This window comes from Apus apus, chromosome 1 (assembly GCF_020740795.1).
Source record: "Apus apus isolate bApuApu2 chromosome 1, bApuApu2.pri.cur, whole genome shotgun sequence".
Taxonomy (NCBI): Eukaryota; Metazoa; Chordata; class Aves; order Apodiformes; family Apodidae; genus Apus; species Apus apus.
Window position 1 is genome coordinate 81132927 of NC_067282.1, and position 16798 is coordinate 81149724.

Genomic DNA, 16798 nt, shown 5'->3' on the forward strand with positions numbered 1-16798 from the left:
ATCTTTCCTGGGTGAGGATGCTGTACTTCGATAAACTGGAAAAGGATTATAGAAGTCGGTGTTTCTTCTTTACCCGGTCTTGGCATTAGCATTTTCCTGTATGGGGTGAGCTGACCAGGAGAGGTTTTTTTTGTCTCTTCTCACCTCACAGCCGGCTTCAAGGTGCGGAGCACATTGTGGCTCATGTTGGTTCAGCCCGAGTTCAGTCACCCAAAACTTTGCAGGTCTATTTTGAAACATTATTCAATCTGTCCACTATGGAGATTCTTTTCTTTTTTTTTTTTTTTCTCTTTTTTTTTTTTTTTTTCCACTCTTGCTTCTGACATCATTTCCTGAACGCTATATTCACTGAGCTCTGTAGCCAGATCGTCTTCTCAGCATATGATGCAAGGAGCTCTTTAAAATGGATTTCAGCTCTCCTTTTACTCTGCAGTGCTTGCTGGTGATAATAACTGTTACTCATGGTAAGTGGGATTTTTCTTTCTGAAGTTGGCACAGATTTGCCTAGATGAGCAGATACCTTAATTTTGCTCCAAGACCTTGTAAGGTTTGGGGAGATATCAAACAGTGTAACTGCTAATGCATGAAAGAGGCAGTCAGACCAAAGTAAGACAGATTGTTTTATTAGTAAATGAATGATAACTAACAATATAGTACTTTCTCAGTGTATTACAACTGTAAAAGCATTTCAGTGGAGAATATAAGGTCCTTGTATGGAGAACGCTGGCTGGACGGGCTGGAGAGCAATGTGGTCCTACTCTTAATGCTCTGTGTGACCTTGGGTTTGTCCCCAAGCTGCCATTGCCCTGCCATTTACCCATCGCAGATTTGTGTACGGCAGTTTAAAAATGTGCAGGGAGACTGTGAGACTTGTTCAAGTTTTAAACTTCAACCTTATTCTGTGGGCAAAATCAGCTGTTCAGACAGCTGTTGGTTTTGCTACCCTCTGTAGAAGATCTATGGCATTGATTCCCTGAGGACCTTTTTTGCACAGTTTCTCATCTCTGAGGGGGGGTAGTAGATGATGAAGTCAAATCTGGGGAGACAAAAGTCTGGCTGCTCAGCCTTTTGTCTTGCTGTGCACATGGTGTGCACACCACTGCCATGTTATTAGCAGGGAAGCTGGCCTTTATAGAAGGCTTCCTCTGATTTTCAATTACTGGTGACCCCAGCCTGTCCCTAGAGGTGGGTCTCTCCCTCTTACATCTCACCTGAGCATTTGCCTTTTCTGGGAGGCAGCTGAGAAGGGATGGGTGGATGCAGCAAAATCACTGTCCATGCTCTGTGCCTCTCCTTTCAGGCTCTGTCACCTGGACTGGTGTGCTCAGCGGCAGCTCAGCAGTCTTTTCGGTGGGGATTCAAAGTCTGCAGAACCTCTCCAGAATGAGCAAGAGGGACACCAGATGCCTGACAGTTGTCTTAAATGATACTTTGTTGGCTGAATGTGGCACATCTGCCAGGAGATGCCTGAATTTGCAGAATGGCTCCCTAGTGCTGAGGAGCGTGGAGAAAGAGGATGAAGGAAAATATGAGTTTGTTTTTCACAACACCACCAGATTTTTTACACTGGAAGTATTTGGTAAGTGGCCTTCTAAGCAACAAATAGCTTTTGAATTTGTGAGCCTGACTGGAAGCATTTTTCTTTAATTTCTTCCTCGGAGACTGCTTGAGCTTGCAGGTCCTATAGGTGCCTCTGGAACAGTTTTGTAAGCACCTTAGGGAGAAGTAATGTGAGTGTAAACTAAGGGATGATTTTTGTATCCGTGTTGTGAGTCTCTCCTGTCTGTTGAGCCTTCCTTGGAGTAGCCAGCTGAGCTTTGTGCTATATTTACCTGATGTAAGAGACAGCAGCACAAAGTGTTTGTTGAACTACAGTATGTAGACATGTAGTTGGATATGTCAGTGTATTTCCAGAGTAATCTTCCTGATAAGTCTCCCAAAGGTCTCACTGACCAACAGCATTTTGCTACTTGTGGACATGTGTCTACAACCATGTTAACCCTACCTGATTTAGCTCAGGACACTAAAGTGGACTTCTGTGCAGGTCTGGGTTGAAGCTTACTCAGTTTTTCCCCTCCTTCATGCAGCTGAGGAAAGGTACTAAAGGAATCCAGGTGTGACTTTCTGATTCTTAGCTGCCCGTGAGCAGCTTGGAGGTCAGCATCTTCTGGGTCTGTTCAGAGAAGAGCAATAGATACCTTACTGTGTCAGTCTCCCTGCTGTCCTTATGCCTTTAAAACTGTGGCTTCCCTTTGTGTGCCTGCTCATCCATCTGTGGGGTGAGAAGACAGAAACAAACTTGCTTCCATACAGGATCCTGCTTATTATTTGGGTTAATATGGAGAAGGCTTAAATGGGTTTGCCCCACTCCTCCCAGTTAAACTGGTCAGAGGTTGTTTGGTGCCGTCAGACCCAAGTTGGCTGAGGCACTGGGGAGTGAGGATGTGAACATCCATGTGGTGTTCAGTGCTCAAGAAAGCCAGTGACCATTCCTCTGGTTCTCATCACCATTCCTTTTGCAGACCTTTCACTTACACAAGCTTCTAAGAGAAACTGAAGCCTGTGAAACTGTAATTAAAATGTCTGAGCAAACTGGTCTCTCAGTGAAGACAAATGAATCCTTATGCCATTTGGGGGCAAACAGGCAGAACTGCCATGAAGAGTAGGTCAAAGATGTGACTCCTTGGCACGAAGATCAAGGGCTTACACTGGAAGTAGGCAAAGACTGCAGAAATATCCTGGGCTTAAACTCCATTTCAGAGGACTTGGTTTGGGAACTTTTGTTTCTGTCTCATGTTCTGTTGCCACACATGATTTAGAGAAACAATGTCACAGCAAAGATATTCCTGGAGGCAGTGAATTTTAGCTGAAGATGATATTCTAGTAGAAGACAGTGATTTCTGAGATTATTAACATGGATGTTTGCATAGATGTTCTCAACATGACTCTTACTATCACAAAACCAAAACCATACCACTTTTCTAACCTGTATTTGCAAAGTGGCAAATGTGGGAAATAGGTTGACTCCTTGTGGTAGGCTGAAAGAGAGAAATTCAGGAAAATGTAACATGATCAATGATTCATTCTTTTGTTTTAAATTGTCCTAGTCTGGGTCAGCCTACCTAACTTCAGGTGTTTGATGTTGGTACCTATGGTGGGCATGATTTATAATAGTTTCTCTCTAAAATTGAAGAGGGGACAGAGTGGCAGCAAAAGCACAAACCTCTGCTGGAGAAGAGGGCTGAGTCTCCTCTGAAGCTACAGTTATCTGCTGATTACAGGGGAAGCCTCTGGCCAACAGATGCAACCCCTCAGACCAGGGGTTTTCATTTTTTTCTTTTTCAATTTCAACAAGGAAAATGAAAAGGTGCCAGATTGTTGTGGCACCTCCGAAATAGGGACCAAGTGTCACTACTAGGCTTGGATGGGCACTGCCAAGCATCTGAGGGCTGGGGGAAGGCACTGAAGAGTCTGGATATGTACCTGTGCTCTCTGGCTACCAGCAAATGCAGTGGTAGTGAGACTTGAGCGACCTGATCTAGCAGGAGGTGTCCCTGCCCATGCAGGGGGGTTGGAACTAGATGATCTTTAAGGTCCCTTCCAACCCAAACCATTCTATGATTCTATGACTGCTGCTAAGGGAAGCTCTTGTCCAGCTCATGTTCACTGCTGACTCCACTTCTCACCTCTCTCTTTCCTCTCTGTTCCCGTTGCCTTGTACTGTGTGTGACCAGAGCCAGCCATCAGTATCCAGTGCTTCCCTAATGGGACTGGAGAGTTGTCCTGCAACGTGACCAGCAATGAGAGCACCAGCTTTCGGTGGCTGCTGAACGGCACCGCGCTGAGTGTCCCTGAGGCTTGTGTTAAGGATGGCGGGAAGAAGGTTCACCTGGACAAAACTGTGCCTGGGGAATTTGTGTGTGAGGTTTACCATGGGAACACCGTCACAAGGACCAGGCCCGTTGTGCTGTCTTGCAATTATGGTGAGTAGTGGCAACTCCAGAGAATCTCCCTTTTGGCCCCTTGCAGCCAAAAGCAAAGGAGCTGTTGCTGTCTGCATAATACTGAACTCTTCTGTCCTCTGCCAGCTGCCTTCCAGACTTAACATTTCCTCTCTTTACAAAGTGTCCCTTTGACTTCCTTCTCCCTCCTGTGTGTCTTGGACTGACACAGCCTACAACCCCAGAAAGGACTGACATTTGTTTAGGGGGTCCTTCTGCCCAACTCTGCAGCAAGGATGGATTTCTTTCTGTCTGTTTTCTTATTTCCCACTGATGGAGACCTTGCACCCTTCTGTGCACCGATTCTCTGTGCTGGGTTATAAGCATGAGCTCCTTCCTACTCTGCCATCAGCCCCACACCATCAGAGGTGGGTTAAAGAGATAAGTAATTTACTTAAGAAATGCAGGGGTTTGTCTTCCATGTCCCTGCTCGGATGTGTAGTTCTGTGAGAAGGCTGTGACTTTATCCATTTGCAGGCTGTCTGGGAATGCTGAGTACTCTGCTTGAATGAGCCCATTGTTTAATGAGGGAAAATCTGCATCCTAGGACCAATCAAAACTGCCAGAACTTCATGGTGCAAAACACTGGTCTGTGTTTTAAACTCACATTTATTAAAAAAATCCCAATGACATTACAAAAAAAAAAAAATAAAAAAAAAATAAATTAGGTAAACTTGCATGTGGTTTCACTTGCATCTTCAGTAGTGAAGATTTTCCTCTTCTCTGGCAGCAAAGATGGTAATCAAAACTACATCAGGGTGGCATAATTTCACCATAAGATTTTTTACTAATTTAGCTGTAATTGATTGAATTACCTTTGCTACAAGATGTATTGTACCATGCAATATCACCTAGCATTTTAGAAATTGTCTGAGACACTCCAACTCCACAGCAGATAATGTATTTTCTTTTACATGCAGTTCGTGTGAAAGCAAAATTACTGACATGAACCTTTTATCATGTGTGCTTGGCATTCAACAAAAACACTGTGGATTGTTAATGCCTGATGGTGTTGGCACCACTGGCCAACCTGTAGATGTTTGGCATTTCTGATTGTGGAGCAGTGGTCTTAATTTTGCCCAGTTAAACTGGTCAGAGGTTGTTTGGTGCAGTCAGACTCAAGTTGGCTGAGGCACTGGGGAGTGAGGATGTGGAACATCCATGTGCTGTTCAGTCAAGTCCTGTGATAAATCAGGCGAGTGCTGACAGTTGCCATTGTTTATTCTGGGTGGCTGCCCCGTCCCCTGGGTGCAATATCGGTTCCCCATTTTCTCTTGAAAAGCCCACAGGGGAATCTAGTGATACATCTGTCGGGATGGATACGTGCATGAACACGCATTTGGAAGGGTCTGAGAGTAAGAAAGTAGCAGCAATTCTAATTTTTGGTCAGTAAATGCAACCACTTTTGTAAAAAGTGAATTAAAATAGTTCCGAATACTACCAAAAGGAACTGAAGAGAGAAATGAATTCAATTCATAGTTTTTGTGGATTATTATTTGCTCCAGTTAAAGGGCTGATAATATTTTTTTCCACTACAGGTATAACATCTATGTAAAAGTACCTATTGGGCAACCTGTTGGCTGATTTTATTTTGAATAATTGTTAACATAAACAGTTTGATAGAAATATTGTAAACTCCCCAGGCACCAGAGGGCTCTGATTATGCAGGATATAAAGCAGAGGATTCAGAAGTTAACAAGCCAAGATATTTAAAAGGCTTTTCTAGATTCAATCCTTGCTTTATTATTTGTTTCTTACCAATTTTTAACACAAACTTTTATAATAAAAAAACCTTTTTAACAAATTCCAAAGTTTTAGGAAAAAAATATTCAGGAAAAAGTATTTCCAACATTTGTTTGTGCTTTTCACAATATTCCCTAAACTTTTACCAAAACAGAAATAAAATTATTCAGGAAATGATTTCTCATTTGCTGAAAGTTTGATTTTGAGTATGGATTTTTTGAACTTGGTATCTGTTCCAAAAGAGACTGGGACAAGGACTCTGAAAATACTTGGGGTATGTGTGATTTCATGCACGGGAGCACCTGTCTACAGTTGTTTATACTGTTCTGGTGAGTATGTGGACTATGACAGTGTCTAGTATGTCCTGGAACATTTGCAACACTGTCCAGCATCTGGGGATACACACCAATTTGTGTATTTGGGGGTCTGAAAAACAAACTCCAAATGAGCCTCTTGGTTTCCCCAGGGTGGTGCTGTGCAGGTGTGTGCAAAGCAGAAAAGAAGCTAGTGATTCAACAAGGGATGGCACAGGTCTACCTAAGGAGCTTAGAGGAATTTGTATTATAGCCATAGCTGAGCTCTATGGTTTTAGGTTTTTTCTTATGGGAAGAAGAGTTTTCATCCTGGCTCTATTCCAGGCTGGGAAAAAATTGCTTTAGTGGAGTGAGTGTGGACGTGTCTCCTTTTTGCAAGTCTGTGGTGCCCCCTACCAGCTTCCCTGCTCAGCAAGAAGTCAGACCCATCAAAGCAAACCTAAGCAAGGGACTCTGAACTGGGTAATGATTACCACCGACTTGTGTGTGGCCTTCTGCTCAGCCATCTGTAGCTGTTACCTCCTGCTAAGCATTTTGCATGATCTCGGTTGGAAAGAGGAATAAAGAGAAATCCTTCCCCAAGCAGCAGTGACACTGGTGTCCCTGACCCTGGCTGCTGGAGTCTCTGGTGCCTGAGAAAGTGAAGGCTCTGATCAGACTTCATTGAGGCTGGTGTAGTTGTTATATGGCTGCTCCAAGTGAGCTCTCTAGGATTAGACTCTGCAGCTTTTTTTTTTTTTTTTTTTTTTTCCAACAGGAGATGCTAACTTAGGTCTCCCTCTACTTCTTAGTTGCTGGGTTTTCATAAAATTATCACCTTCCCTGCTAAATTTGATTAAATTTATTAATTATCTTAGATGTTACTGGTCAGAGTAGGAAGAAACAAGTGCACACAGCATAGCCATGCAAGCCTTTCTTCTCAGCAAAAAATTCCATACCATAATTAAACAATGTGCCATAAAAACTGCCATGTGTCACAGTTCATAATATCAGGTCCCCTGATCCAAACCAAAGCAATAATAATGTCCACATGCTGTAGTCTGTCTGCAGGGTTTCTCCTGTTTGGAGAAAGAAGCTTTTCCCACCCTGGTAACAGCACCCTGTCCTTGCAGGAGACCTACTGCAGTATCCGTGGTTCATTTACATTCTGGCAGGGTGCACAGGGAGTGCCCTTATCCTGCTGGTGGTTGTGTCCTCAATCATATGTTGCTGTATGAAGAGGAAACACAAGTTCATCCCAGTGCCTTCAGGTGAGTGGAGAACACTGTTGCTCTCTGGGACTAGTCTTACAGAGGAATGTTTGTGCAGACTGGGGTTGAAGTAGCTTCAGCATAAATTGGCCTCAGATTGGTTGCTGCTTGTCTTCCAGCCCTTCTCTTGACCTAGTGGAGCAGAAAGCTGTTTGCTGACAGGCAACTGCTGCAACCAGCCAAGGGTTGAGTTAAATCCCTTGCTTTTCCATTTTTTTAAAATGTTTTTTTCCCTCTTGTTTGCCACCATGTGCTCCTGGCCAGAAAGAATCACAGCAAAGCCTTCTCTGTGCGCAAGAAAATTCAGCCTCATTTCAGGTCTGATCCTGAAAGGACCTGAAGTCTTCTGATGAAAGTCCTTTGTCAGCAGCAGTCCCTGAGTACAATCTGCCCACGCCCAGTGAGGCCATCTCAAGCTGTGATCCTGCCAGCATGGCCAAGCTGGTCTCTGACAGGTTGGCAGTGGCCCTTTGTACTCTGCATCTGTCTGCTCTGGGAACAGAGCCAGTGCCACATGAGGACAAGACACATGCACGTGTTGGTGGTCTGGCCTTGTTATAAGTGTACTGAGGAATGGAGAGGGACCTCTTTCCTTCAAACCTCTGATTTTGGTTTTACAGAGGAGAAGGATGATGGACTAACAATGTCGGTGATCTCCAGTGAAGGTGTGAAGAGCCCCCCCAATGGAGACCATGTCGAGGCTCAAGCTGCCCAAATTGACTGCCCTCCGAAGCCTGGTGGGTCCAGTGCCTTGATTTAATTCAGGCACATAGCCTGTTTAGGAGGGTGAGGGACAAAATGGATGTATGTGACTGATGGGGCAGGAGACCAATGTAGAGAGAGAGAAGCACAGGACTTGCAAGTGCAGGCAGGGTGCTGCATCTTGTCCGGACAGCAGAAGTTGCAGTAGGTGATCGATCAGTACCTTATTCGTGTGCTGCTCCTGCACAGGATCAGCTCTTGCCCTCATCCAGCTGTGAGATGCAGCAGCAGCCGCCTCACTAGCATCCTGCAGAGGGTGCTGCCTGCAGACTGCAAACTGTCTGTACCAGTATCTCCGGTGCTAAAATACACGTCTCAAAACCAGCAAACCCTCCCCGCCCCTCCATCTCCTCTTCCCCCCCCGCCCCAGCATAGCAGCTTTCCTGCAGTTTTATCACACATACATCCCTCTCTTCAGCAACATTTTATAAGAATCGGCATTGTTTTTGTAAGCAGTCAGCTTCAGGATGGGATGCACCATACACAGCTAAACCCCATCTGAGGTTTGCGCATTTCCTTAAATTGGGGCTAAAGCGGGAATACAGTCACATTTTAAATCCTCCAGAGAAATCAAGAAGAAAACCCCACAGCTTTACCATTGTATGGTCAAGAGAGTGCAGGGATAAAAACCTTCCAGAAATTTCCTGTTCTGTCAGTGCTCAATACTAATACTCCGCTTGCATTATAGAGTCATAGAATATGCTGAATTGGAAGGGGCCCATCAGGATCATCGAGTCCAGCTCCCGTCCCTGTGTAGGGCGCCCCAAGAATCACACCATGTGCCTGAGAGCATTATATTTATATTCAGCATTAGGTTTCCCTCAATTTTGTTTCATGAACACATACAATGGCAACACCTTCCCTAGTAAAGCACCATCATCACCTGAGGTAGGTCTAGCAGAGACATTATGACCTAGAGCAACAGGACATAGGCCATAGCCTGGTTTCAGCACTACCGTCCCCACTTCTGATGTCCTTCACTGTACCCATGGCCAGCCTCTCAGCAGCTCAGGGATGCTTTATGTCTAACCTTGGATGCTGTTTTGCTCTGCTTTCAAAATATTAAATGTTACTCATGAACATAGCGCAAGAAAGAAAGAAGAAAGATATGTCATAGAATCATAGAATGATTTCGGTTAGGAGGGACCTAGAAGACCATCTAGTTCCAACCCCCTAGCATGGGAAGAAACACCTCCCACTAGACCAGGTTGCTCAAAGCCCCATCCAACCCAGCCTTGAACACCTCCAGGTAGGGGACATCCACAACTACCCTGGGCAACATGTGCCAGTGCCTCACCACCCTCACACTAAAGAATTTCTTCCTAATGTCTGACCTAAATCTTCCCTCTTTCAGTTTAAAGCCATTATCCCTCATCTTATCACTACACACCCTTGTAAACAGTCCCTCCCCAGCTTTCCTGTGGGCCCTTCAGGTACTGGAAGGCTGCTATAAGGTCTCCTCAGAGCTTCCTCTTCTCCAGACTGAACAGCCCCAAGGCATTCAGGTCATTGTTTAATATTAATATACTTAAAGTGTAGAATTTATCTTAAATAAAAAATTTATATTGTCAGTTTGACTAATGAAGTATACTATATTTAATTTTTCTACACATAAGTAAAAATAAGAGGTGCATGTGGAAAGTGTTTTGGTGAGAACATATTAAATGTGTGCTGTTAGCCAGCTGTAATTACTAGATGTAACTTAATAGATTTGGCCTTGGTATTTTGGTATATATTTAGCAGACAGATTCAAAACCAGTGTGTCTCAGATCACAAAGGACAGCTCAATAAATTAGTAGGTACAAAGAAAATTGAAATTTGGCTTGCAGACACCTGGGGAGTGGAAACTGAGCAGGTTAGGCAGCCTGCAGCATCAGGGACTGGGAGGAGGATTTCCATGAGGGTGAGCATAGTGCAGGCACTTATAAATAATTTCTCCCTTATTTTCCAGATGCTGCCCGGACAGGTCAAGGTGTTGAGCCTCAGCCGCTGGTGGAAGAAAACATACCAGTGGAGATAGAGCCTGAGGAACTGCCAGACCCAGAGGTCATAGTTGATGTGGAGAGCCAGGAAAATGCCTCAGACTGTTTCCCAGATCCAACTGATGACTGATCTGGCATGCTTGCTCTTCCGCCCTGCCTTGAACCCTGTGACATCCGTCCTTTGAATCCCATGGTCTTGTTGTGTGTAAGAATTGGTTCAGAACATTTTAGCAGGGTAAAGACATGAGATGTCAGGCCTGCTAGCCTAATTAAAAAACAAAACAAAACAACAAAAAAACCCCCAGAAACAAAACAAAACATGATAAGGGAAACTACATGTATGACTTTGTGGCCACACTGCTGTAGGCTGACAGGTTCACTAACAAACAAAACTGGGCAGCTCTTTGATGCCTTGCCTGTTAACAGACCTGCAGCTAAACTGTGGAGCCCTAGAGGACAGCCTGAAATGAGATGAGCAGTTCCTTCTCCCTGCCCACCCCATGCCATGTCTTCAACCAGCCAGTGGTTCCTGCAAGGGGCAGGTGTGACGGGCAGATTAAAGTGGCCTGCCAGCCCCAGACAGAAAAAAGGACTTGCCAGAAATTTCCTCAGAAAGCCTCTTCTCAGGAGATTTCAAGGCATTTTTTCACAGGCTCTTTGAACAAAAGCTCAGTGGAGGTTTCAGCTAGGTATCGGTTCTGGCGGGTGTTTATCTGAATCATTCCTCTGAGCTCCAGATCCTTTGTGATTCAGCCCTCACTGCTTGCTGCATGGGGCCAGGAGTGGTGGTAGGGGCTGCTGCATGCAGACCCCTGGAGGTGACACTGGCTTGCTCACCGTTTGATGCCCCGTAATGGCAGAGGACTAATGGTTACCTTTTGCCAGAACCTAACTGCTCGAATCGCCAGTGAGTTAAAACAGCTCTGTCACTAGCTTGCTTGCTTGCTTGCTTGCAGCAGAAGGGTGCCTGGGGCTTGGGTGTGTGATTTTGGCAGAAACATTTACTATAATGGTGAGATTGTTCATCAGTGCAAGCTTTAGTGCCTTTCATGTAATGGTTTAGCTACTGCAAGCTGATTAAGATGGCCATCTGCCTGTGCATGTAGGCTTTTTTGGTGCTGTGTTATTTTCACAGACAGGAGCAATTTATAGAACCTCTTAGGTAAGCTTTGCTGCTACGCATGTCCTGTTCTCCTCCGGGGAGGTGTGCGACTGGAGCAGCTGGGGTAGACCTGCAGGGAAGGAGGACAAGTGAGGAGAGGACAAGGGCTTGGTCCCAAACAGCAGGTAGCTGGGCTGTCAGGACACAAGGAATGCTGTGGGCTGCACTGCCAGAGTGAAGTATTTAATGTGTAAAGTGCAGTTTGGTAGTTGGAAGTGAGGCGTGTTTGTGTTAAACTAGCCCAACGGGCTAGCAAAGGCAGAGATGGTACAGACTGGGGCCACGAGGGATAGGGAGGTGTGTAGTGCATTCCTCTCTTCCCTTGTCCCTGTTTACACTGTGCTGACATTGTGCCATGAAACCGTCAGAAACAGATTTAATATATCCCCTATAAATGCCACCCAATGAGGTTTGCAAGTGCCCCAGCACAATCAAAACCAAGCTGAATGCTTGTCTCCCAGGCAGGGGAGCTGGCTGGCTGGCTGCATGCTTACCTGAAAGTCCTTCATGGCTGTGTACATAGCCAAGCTCTGCGTCAGTGACACCTAGCCATAGGTGGTTGTTCTTGTTGTTTCCTTGTCCTGTGACTCTGTTTAGAAGATTTTTTGATCTTGTGTGCTGTGTTGGTGGTGATTCAGCTTGTCTCTGCTTTTTAAGGCTGCTGTAGGACTCAGATTTTTTCACAGTGAGAGGGAAATAAGAATTCTTCTCATGGTGCTGTGCTATCTCCTTTCAGTACAAACATTCCTCAAAGGTGGTGAGTTGAATGACAAAAATGTGGTGCTGAGTACTTGGAGTGGCAGCTGCCTTAGGCAGCACAGTGGCAGCAACACTGGGTGAAGAGGGGCTAGTGTCACAGAAATGGGGGACATAGTCAGCTTTGCTTCTTCTCTGCACTTTCTGGCAGGAGCAGGCAGGGGACAGTAGACTCCACTATATGTTTCAAAGGCTGAATGGTGCTCTGACCTGCACTGGAGAAGATGACTGTGTTTGGGGTGCTGGGGGTGGCACAGCTGGGCCAGCCTTGTCTTGCTGGGCTGGTGCATCCCTGCTGCAGCTTACCCTAGAGCAGCCTTGCTGCTGCTGTCTGCCCTAGGAGGGCTGGGGGTGGCCTGGCAGCTGTTAGCACTGCGACTGGTGCAACGCCAGGCTGGGAAGGATGTTTGCCACTGAGATGGGAATCTGAGACTCAAGACATCTTTATGAAGCAGAAAGGACACAGCTGGTTTTCTGTCCTTCCCTGCTGAAGATGTCATTCAGCAGTGGGGCAAAGGTTTCTGTTCGTGTGAGTTTGGGAGAGAGGTCATGCAGCCTGTGCTCTTCCTTAAACTATGTGTTCATGCCCAGCAGTTGTTCTTTTTGGGTGTTGTTTTCTTTGTCATTGTTGTTTGGTTTGTGGTTTTTTTTTCCCTAATAAAAAGATCTGTTTTCTAACTTGTTTTGAAAATGTGTAAGTTATGTTATTTAACAACTTTATGCTTTTCACTGAATGTGCACACTGGTTTCCAAATTTTCACCCAGCCAAATAAAGGAAAGCTGATAATGAGATACTGCTAACTGGAGCCGACTTGAGTAGCCTAGGGAACAGAGATCACAAGGACACTCGTTTGTTAGGCAGTCCAGAAGAGGCTGTAGGACAGTGGAACATAACTAGTACCCATCCGAGTGTGTGTGTTAAAGTGCCTGTGCATCCATGTGCACCAGCTGCTCACCAAACCATGCTCTGGTGCCTTGTTCAAACTGAGGTGCAGGGAAGGGACACAGGGTTTTGCTTTACCCATCTTTATCGATCTATATTTTTTTTGTGACACCTAAGTCACCTTAGCTGTGAGAGAGGATGCTTGACTGCATAGCTCCTTTTGCAAGGAGGAGGTGAATCTCTCATGCTCACCCTTAGACAAGCTGGCCTAGACAGTGGGTAAAACCCCCAAGGGTTTGTGATCCCATAAAATCCCTTGTGTTTGCCACTTCAGGATTACCCATCCAGTGGTGTGACTGAACATGGGGTATCCTGTCCTGTGGCCTGTGAACACAACACCTCAAGGAGCCAACCACCTGAATCTGCAATTGTTTTCCAGCTTGACTATGGCATTGCATCACCCAGGCAGTAGTGAGGATACTTTCAGGCTTGGGGCTGCCTGGCAGAGTAATGGGTAGGGATGTACATGGTGCTATCAGGAACTGGACCAGAAATAGAGATGTCTGCGCTCTTTGGGGCTTCTGGTGGCCTTGTATCCTTCCCTCTCTGGGTTGCTGAGGGAGCCCTTGGTGCCGGGGTGCCTCTGGTCTCCTGTGGGGGGCTGGTGCTTTACAGGGGAGGGCAGCTGCATGGAGAGCTGCCAGTCATGCTGCCCTCTCCAGCCACTGGTTGGCCTTGGGAAGGCTGGCCAAAGGGCAGGGACCATCCCTCTGCTCATCAACTGCTGGCAGGTTAAGGGAAGCTCTGCTCTATGGTATATGCAGATGTTTTGGGATGTGGTTTCTTCCTAGCTGAGACAAACCACCAATGGTTTATAGTACTGTACAGAATGGACATTTAGATTTGTAACCTTGCTGATATTTCATAGTGGGAAGAGAAAAATTTCCCTCTGCTTGTGGCATATGCTAAGCAACAAACGTGTGTAATGTATAATGTAGCCTTTTCATCATGTAGTTCATGCAGTTTATGAATATAAAAGGAGAACAGAGAATAATCTTATTTAAGACATAGGTGAAAGCAAAAGAAGAAGAGAAATGCGTTGTATAATAGCGAGCAGAGAAAGGGGAATGATCTCTTTAGGTTTTTTTTAGCTTTCAGCATGAGCTCATCTCCACAAAATTCTCCAGTCAGTAAAGCTCTCTATCCCAGTAATGAAACAGTTTGTGCTTTGCTTTGCAACCCCTACCCTGGGCTGCCATGCCTGATGTCCCAGTGGCTGTGTGCATAGTCTGGGGATCTCCCTCAGAGCCCAGCATGGGGGTGGAGGCCACCAGGGAAAGAGCCAGCCCTTTGTGGGGAGCTGGAGAACTAGCCCTCCCCACCACTGTCAGTTCTGCAGAAACAATAGAGTAGAAGAAGTTGGTGAGTCTGTTTGCTGATAGACAAAACTGATAAGGGGCCAGTTTACAACAGCAAACCAAACGTTCATTATAAATACTGAAGAGGTGTGGGAGCAGTGGTTGGGTTAACTTCTGATTAAAATCTTGGTGTAGTTGAAGAAAACCTCTAGATTTTGGGCATGTGAGTAGTAAGTTCGTGTCATTCCTTAAGAATTACTGCAATTCCTTTCAAAATAAGACAACAAGAAGAGTTGATAAGTGTGACTCAGCTGTGTGATACAGTGTCACTGATAGATATCTTTGAAGCAATTTCCTTAATTGTTTAATTAAGGCTTGAATTGGCATTTGGATATTGCTTGTGTCAGGCTGCCCAATGCCTGGGTGCAATCACACCCTGCCTGTAGGATGCTAGCAGTGGTGAGGTCCTTCCTGAGAATATGCAATGCTCCTCTCTTGTCCTCTAGTGTAAACCAGGCTGAGAAACAGCATAATCACCCAGTGGGGACCCTGTGACTTTTGATAACCAGTGACTGGCTCTGCATAGGTTTTGTTCACAATGAGCCCTGCGTTTCCTTTCTGCAAGATGATGTGACTCACCTCACAGAGGATGTGGCTGGAGACAGCAGGGGAGTCTTGAGATCCTACAAGGCCCTTAGATGAAGCCCTTCCAGGTATTTGTACTTTTCCAGCAAGCAAATGGTGGCAGGTGCTGTGTTAATTCTATCAGGATTAATTTTACTTAGATACTATCAGTTAAGAGACATCTCTAGGCTGTGCAGGACCACTGAGGAAGTGTGGCATCTTTCTGGCTGATCTCCCTCAGATGCCACTTGTGTAGTTCTGGGCTGGCTCTTGGCCAGCTCTAGGACTTAGAGACTCCTATCTCCAGTCCTCTTGATCACCAACAAGCAATGTGGCTGAATCACATGGCCATACACTGTTGTTAGGGACTAAAGAAACTGTTCCATGCCTGTACCAAAACAGACTGTCTGAAGGGCAAAGGATATTTAATAAGGAAGATGAGAGCAGTCTGGGGATGAGGGGAGAGGGGGAAGAGGGGGAAGATATACCCCCCTAACCTCTTCAAATGTGACTAAATCCCTCAGGAGCTGGATAGCAATTACATTCAAGCAGCACGTGAAGAGCCCAGAGCAGTTCTGCTGACAGCACATTTGGAATCTTCATGGGTGTATTTCCCCTCTCAGCCAGGAGGTGGGATTTCAGCCCCAAACAGCTCCTAACTTCTGGGGTTCCCTCTTGTCCTCCCATCAGCCATGCAGACATGAGAGGCCTGACTCCATCAAATAATTCATTATGCTTGCAGGTTTCAGTACCTGATGATACCCCTTACTGCTCAATACACCCACAGATGTGTTCTTGGCAGTTTGGTTCTTGTCCCAGGAGCTAAGATTGCCATCTTCTTCAGTCTGCACCTCCCATTGCCTTCACATTTTGCTCAGAGAAGGGGCCTTCCACCAGGACCATGCCTCTACTTCCCTGGGGGAGCTGAGTTTGTACCTGCTGGGCTGTGACCAGGGATGGCTGATATCCTAGCTGGAATTGGTCTGCAGGCTGTGAGTGGAGTGGTTGGGGGCGTTCCCCTTTGCTCTTCATGTGGTCCCTGAGGGTGGGTGTTGTGAGGACGGGGTGACTCTGTCCCTCCTGGGAAGTGGCAATACTTGGCCTATGCACACTTGTTTAATAGGCACATTTGGGGGCAGGGGCTGTTCCTGGCACATGGGGAGATATCTGTAATCTGCTCATCGTGCCAAACACTAATGGTAAGGAAAGGTTCCCATTGGGAGAGACAACAAATACTGGTGGCTAATGTCAGCTTATTTTTAGCTGATTTATTTTTCTGGCTAGCACATTCCATGTCATACTTAGCCAATATCCATGATAAAATACTGGATGGGGCTAAAGCATAAAATGGGTATTTGATAGTTAATACTGGAAATAAGAGAAAAAGCAAAACTTGGAATCTTAATTCTAAGCAGAATTTTTAAAACTCACCTTGACTGATGACAACTACTGATAGTTTTAGTATTGCCTAACACTATAGAAACTAGATGTATTACAGACCAAGAATTACTTAGAGAAAATTTTCAGTTAATCTTTTGGAATTGCCAATACAGTATGTTAAAGAGAATTATTACCTGCTCCTATATCATATGCAAATGGAATAAAGAAATACAGTTTAGTGGCTATCCTTTTGTCAGCACTGTGGTCTCAACTTTGGTTTATACAGGTTCCTCTTTGGGGGTGAAACATATTTTCCCAAAAACCAAGGCATGAAGCAGTTTTAAACAGGTTTTTTGATACTGAAAGTCATGTAATAAGATATCTTCAAAGAAACAAAAAAATGAAAGGAAAAGATGATATGGTGGTGTTTTTGTCTACGTGAAAAGAATTGCAATAGTCACCTTGAAGGTGTGAAATGAGGCAAAGAGCATTAGGAGTGTATGTTGCAGTCCTGTGGAAGCTTTCCATCACAGAGCAATAAGCCTCAGTGATTTCTCCTCTGAAACAAGAGACAAACCTATAG

General features: G+C 45.3%; 1 protein-coding gene across 1 annotated transcript; it reads left to right on the forward strand.

The window, feature by feature from the left end:
* Nucleotides 1-378: 378 nt before the first annotated feature.
* LOC127393164 (uncharacterized) lies at nt 379-11343 on the forward strand. Its single transcript, XM_051638011.1, has 6 exons — nt 379-464; nt 1301-1579; nt 3735-3983; nt 7171-7308; nt 7929-8045; nt 10022-11343. The coding sequence occupies exons 1-6, from the start codon at nt 404-406 to the stop codon at nt 10180-10182; spliced, it is 1005 nt and encodes a 334-aa protein (XP_051493971.1). The 5' UTR covers nt 379-403; the 3' UTR covers nt 10183-11343.
* Nucleotides 11344-16798: the final 5455 nt, after the last annotated feature.

What these genes read in the sequence shown, in the direction of transcription:
- LOC127393164 (XM_051638011.1), top strand. Translation starts at nt 404, where the DNA reads ATGGATTTCAGCTCTCCTTTTACTCTGCAGTGCTTGCTGGTGATAATA. An exon ending in GTTCATCCCAGTGCCTTCAG is followed by an intron (nt 7,309 to 7,928) that starts GTGAGTGGAGAA and finishes TTGGTTTTACAG; the next exon opens with AGGAGAAGGATGATGGACTA. An exon ending in TGACTGCCCTCCGAAGCCTG is followed by an intron (nt 8,046 to 10,021) that starts GTGGGTCCAGTG and finishes CTTATTTTCCAG; the next exon opens with ATGCTGCCCGGACAGGTCAA.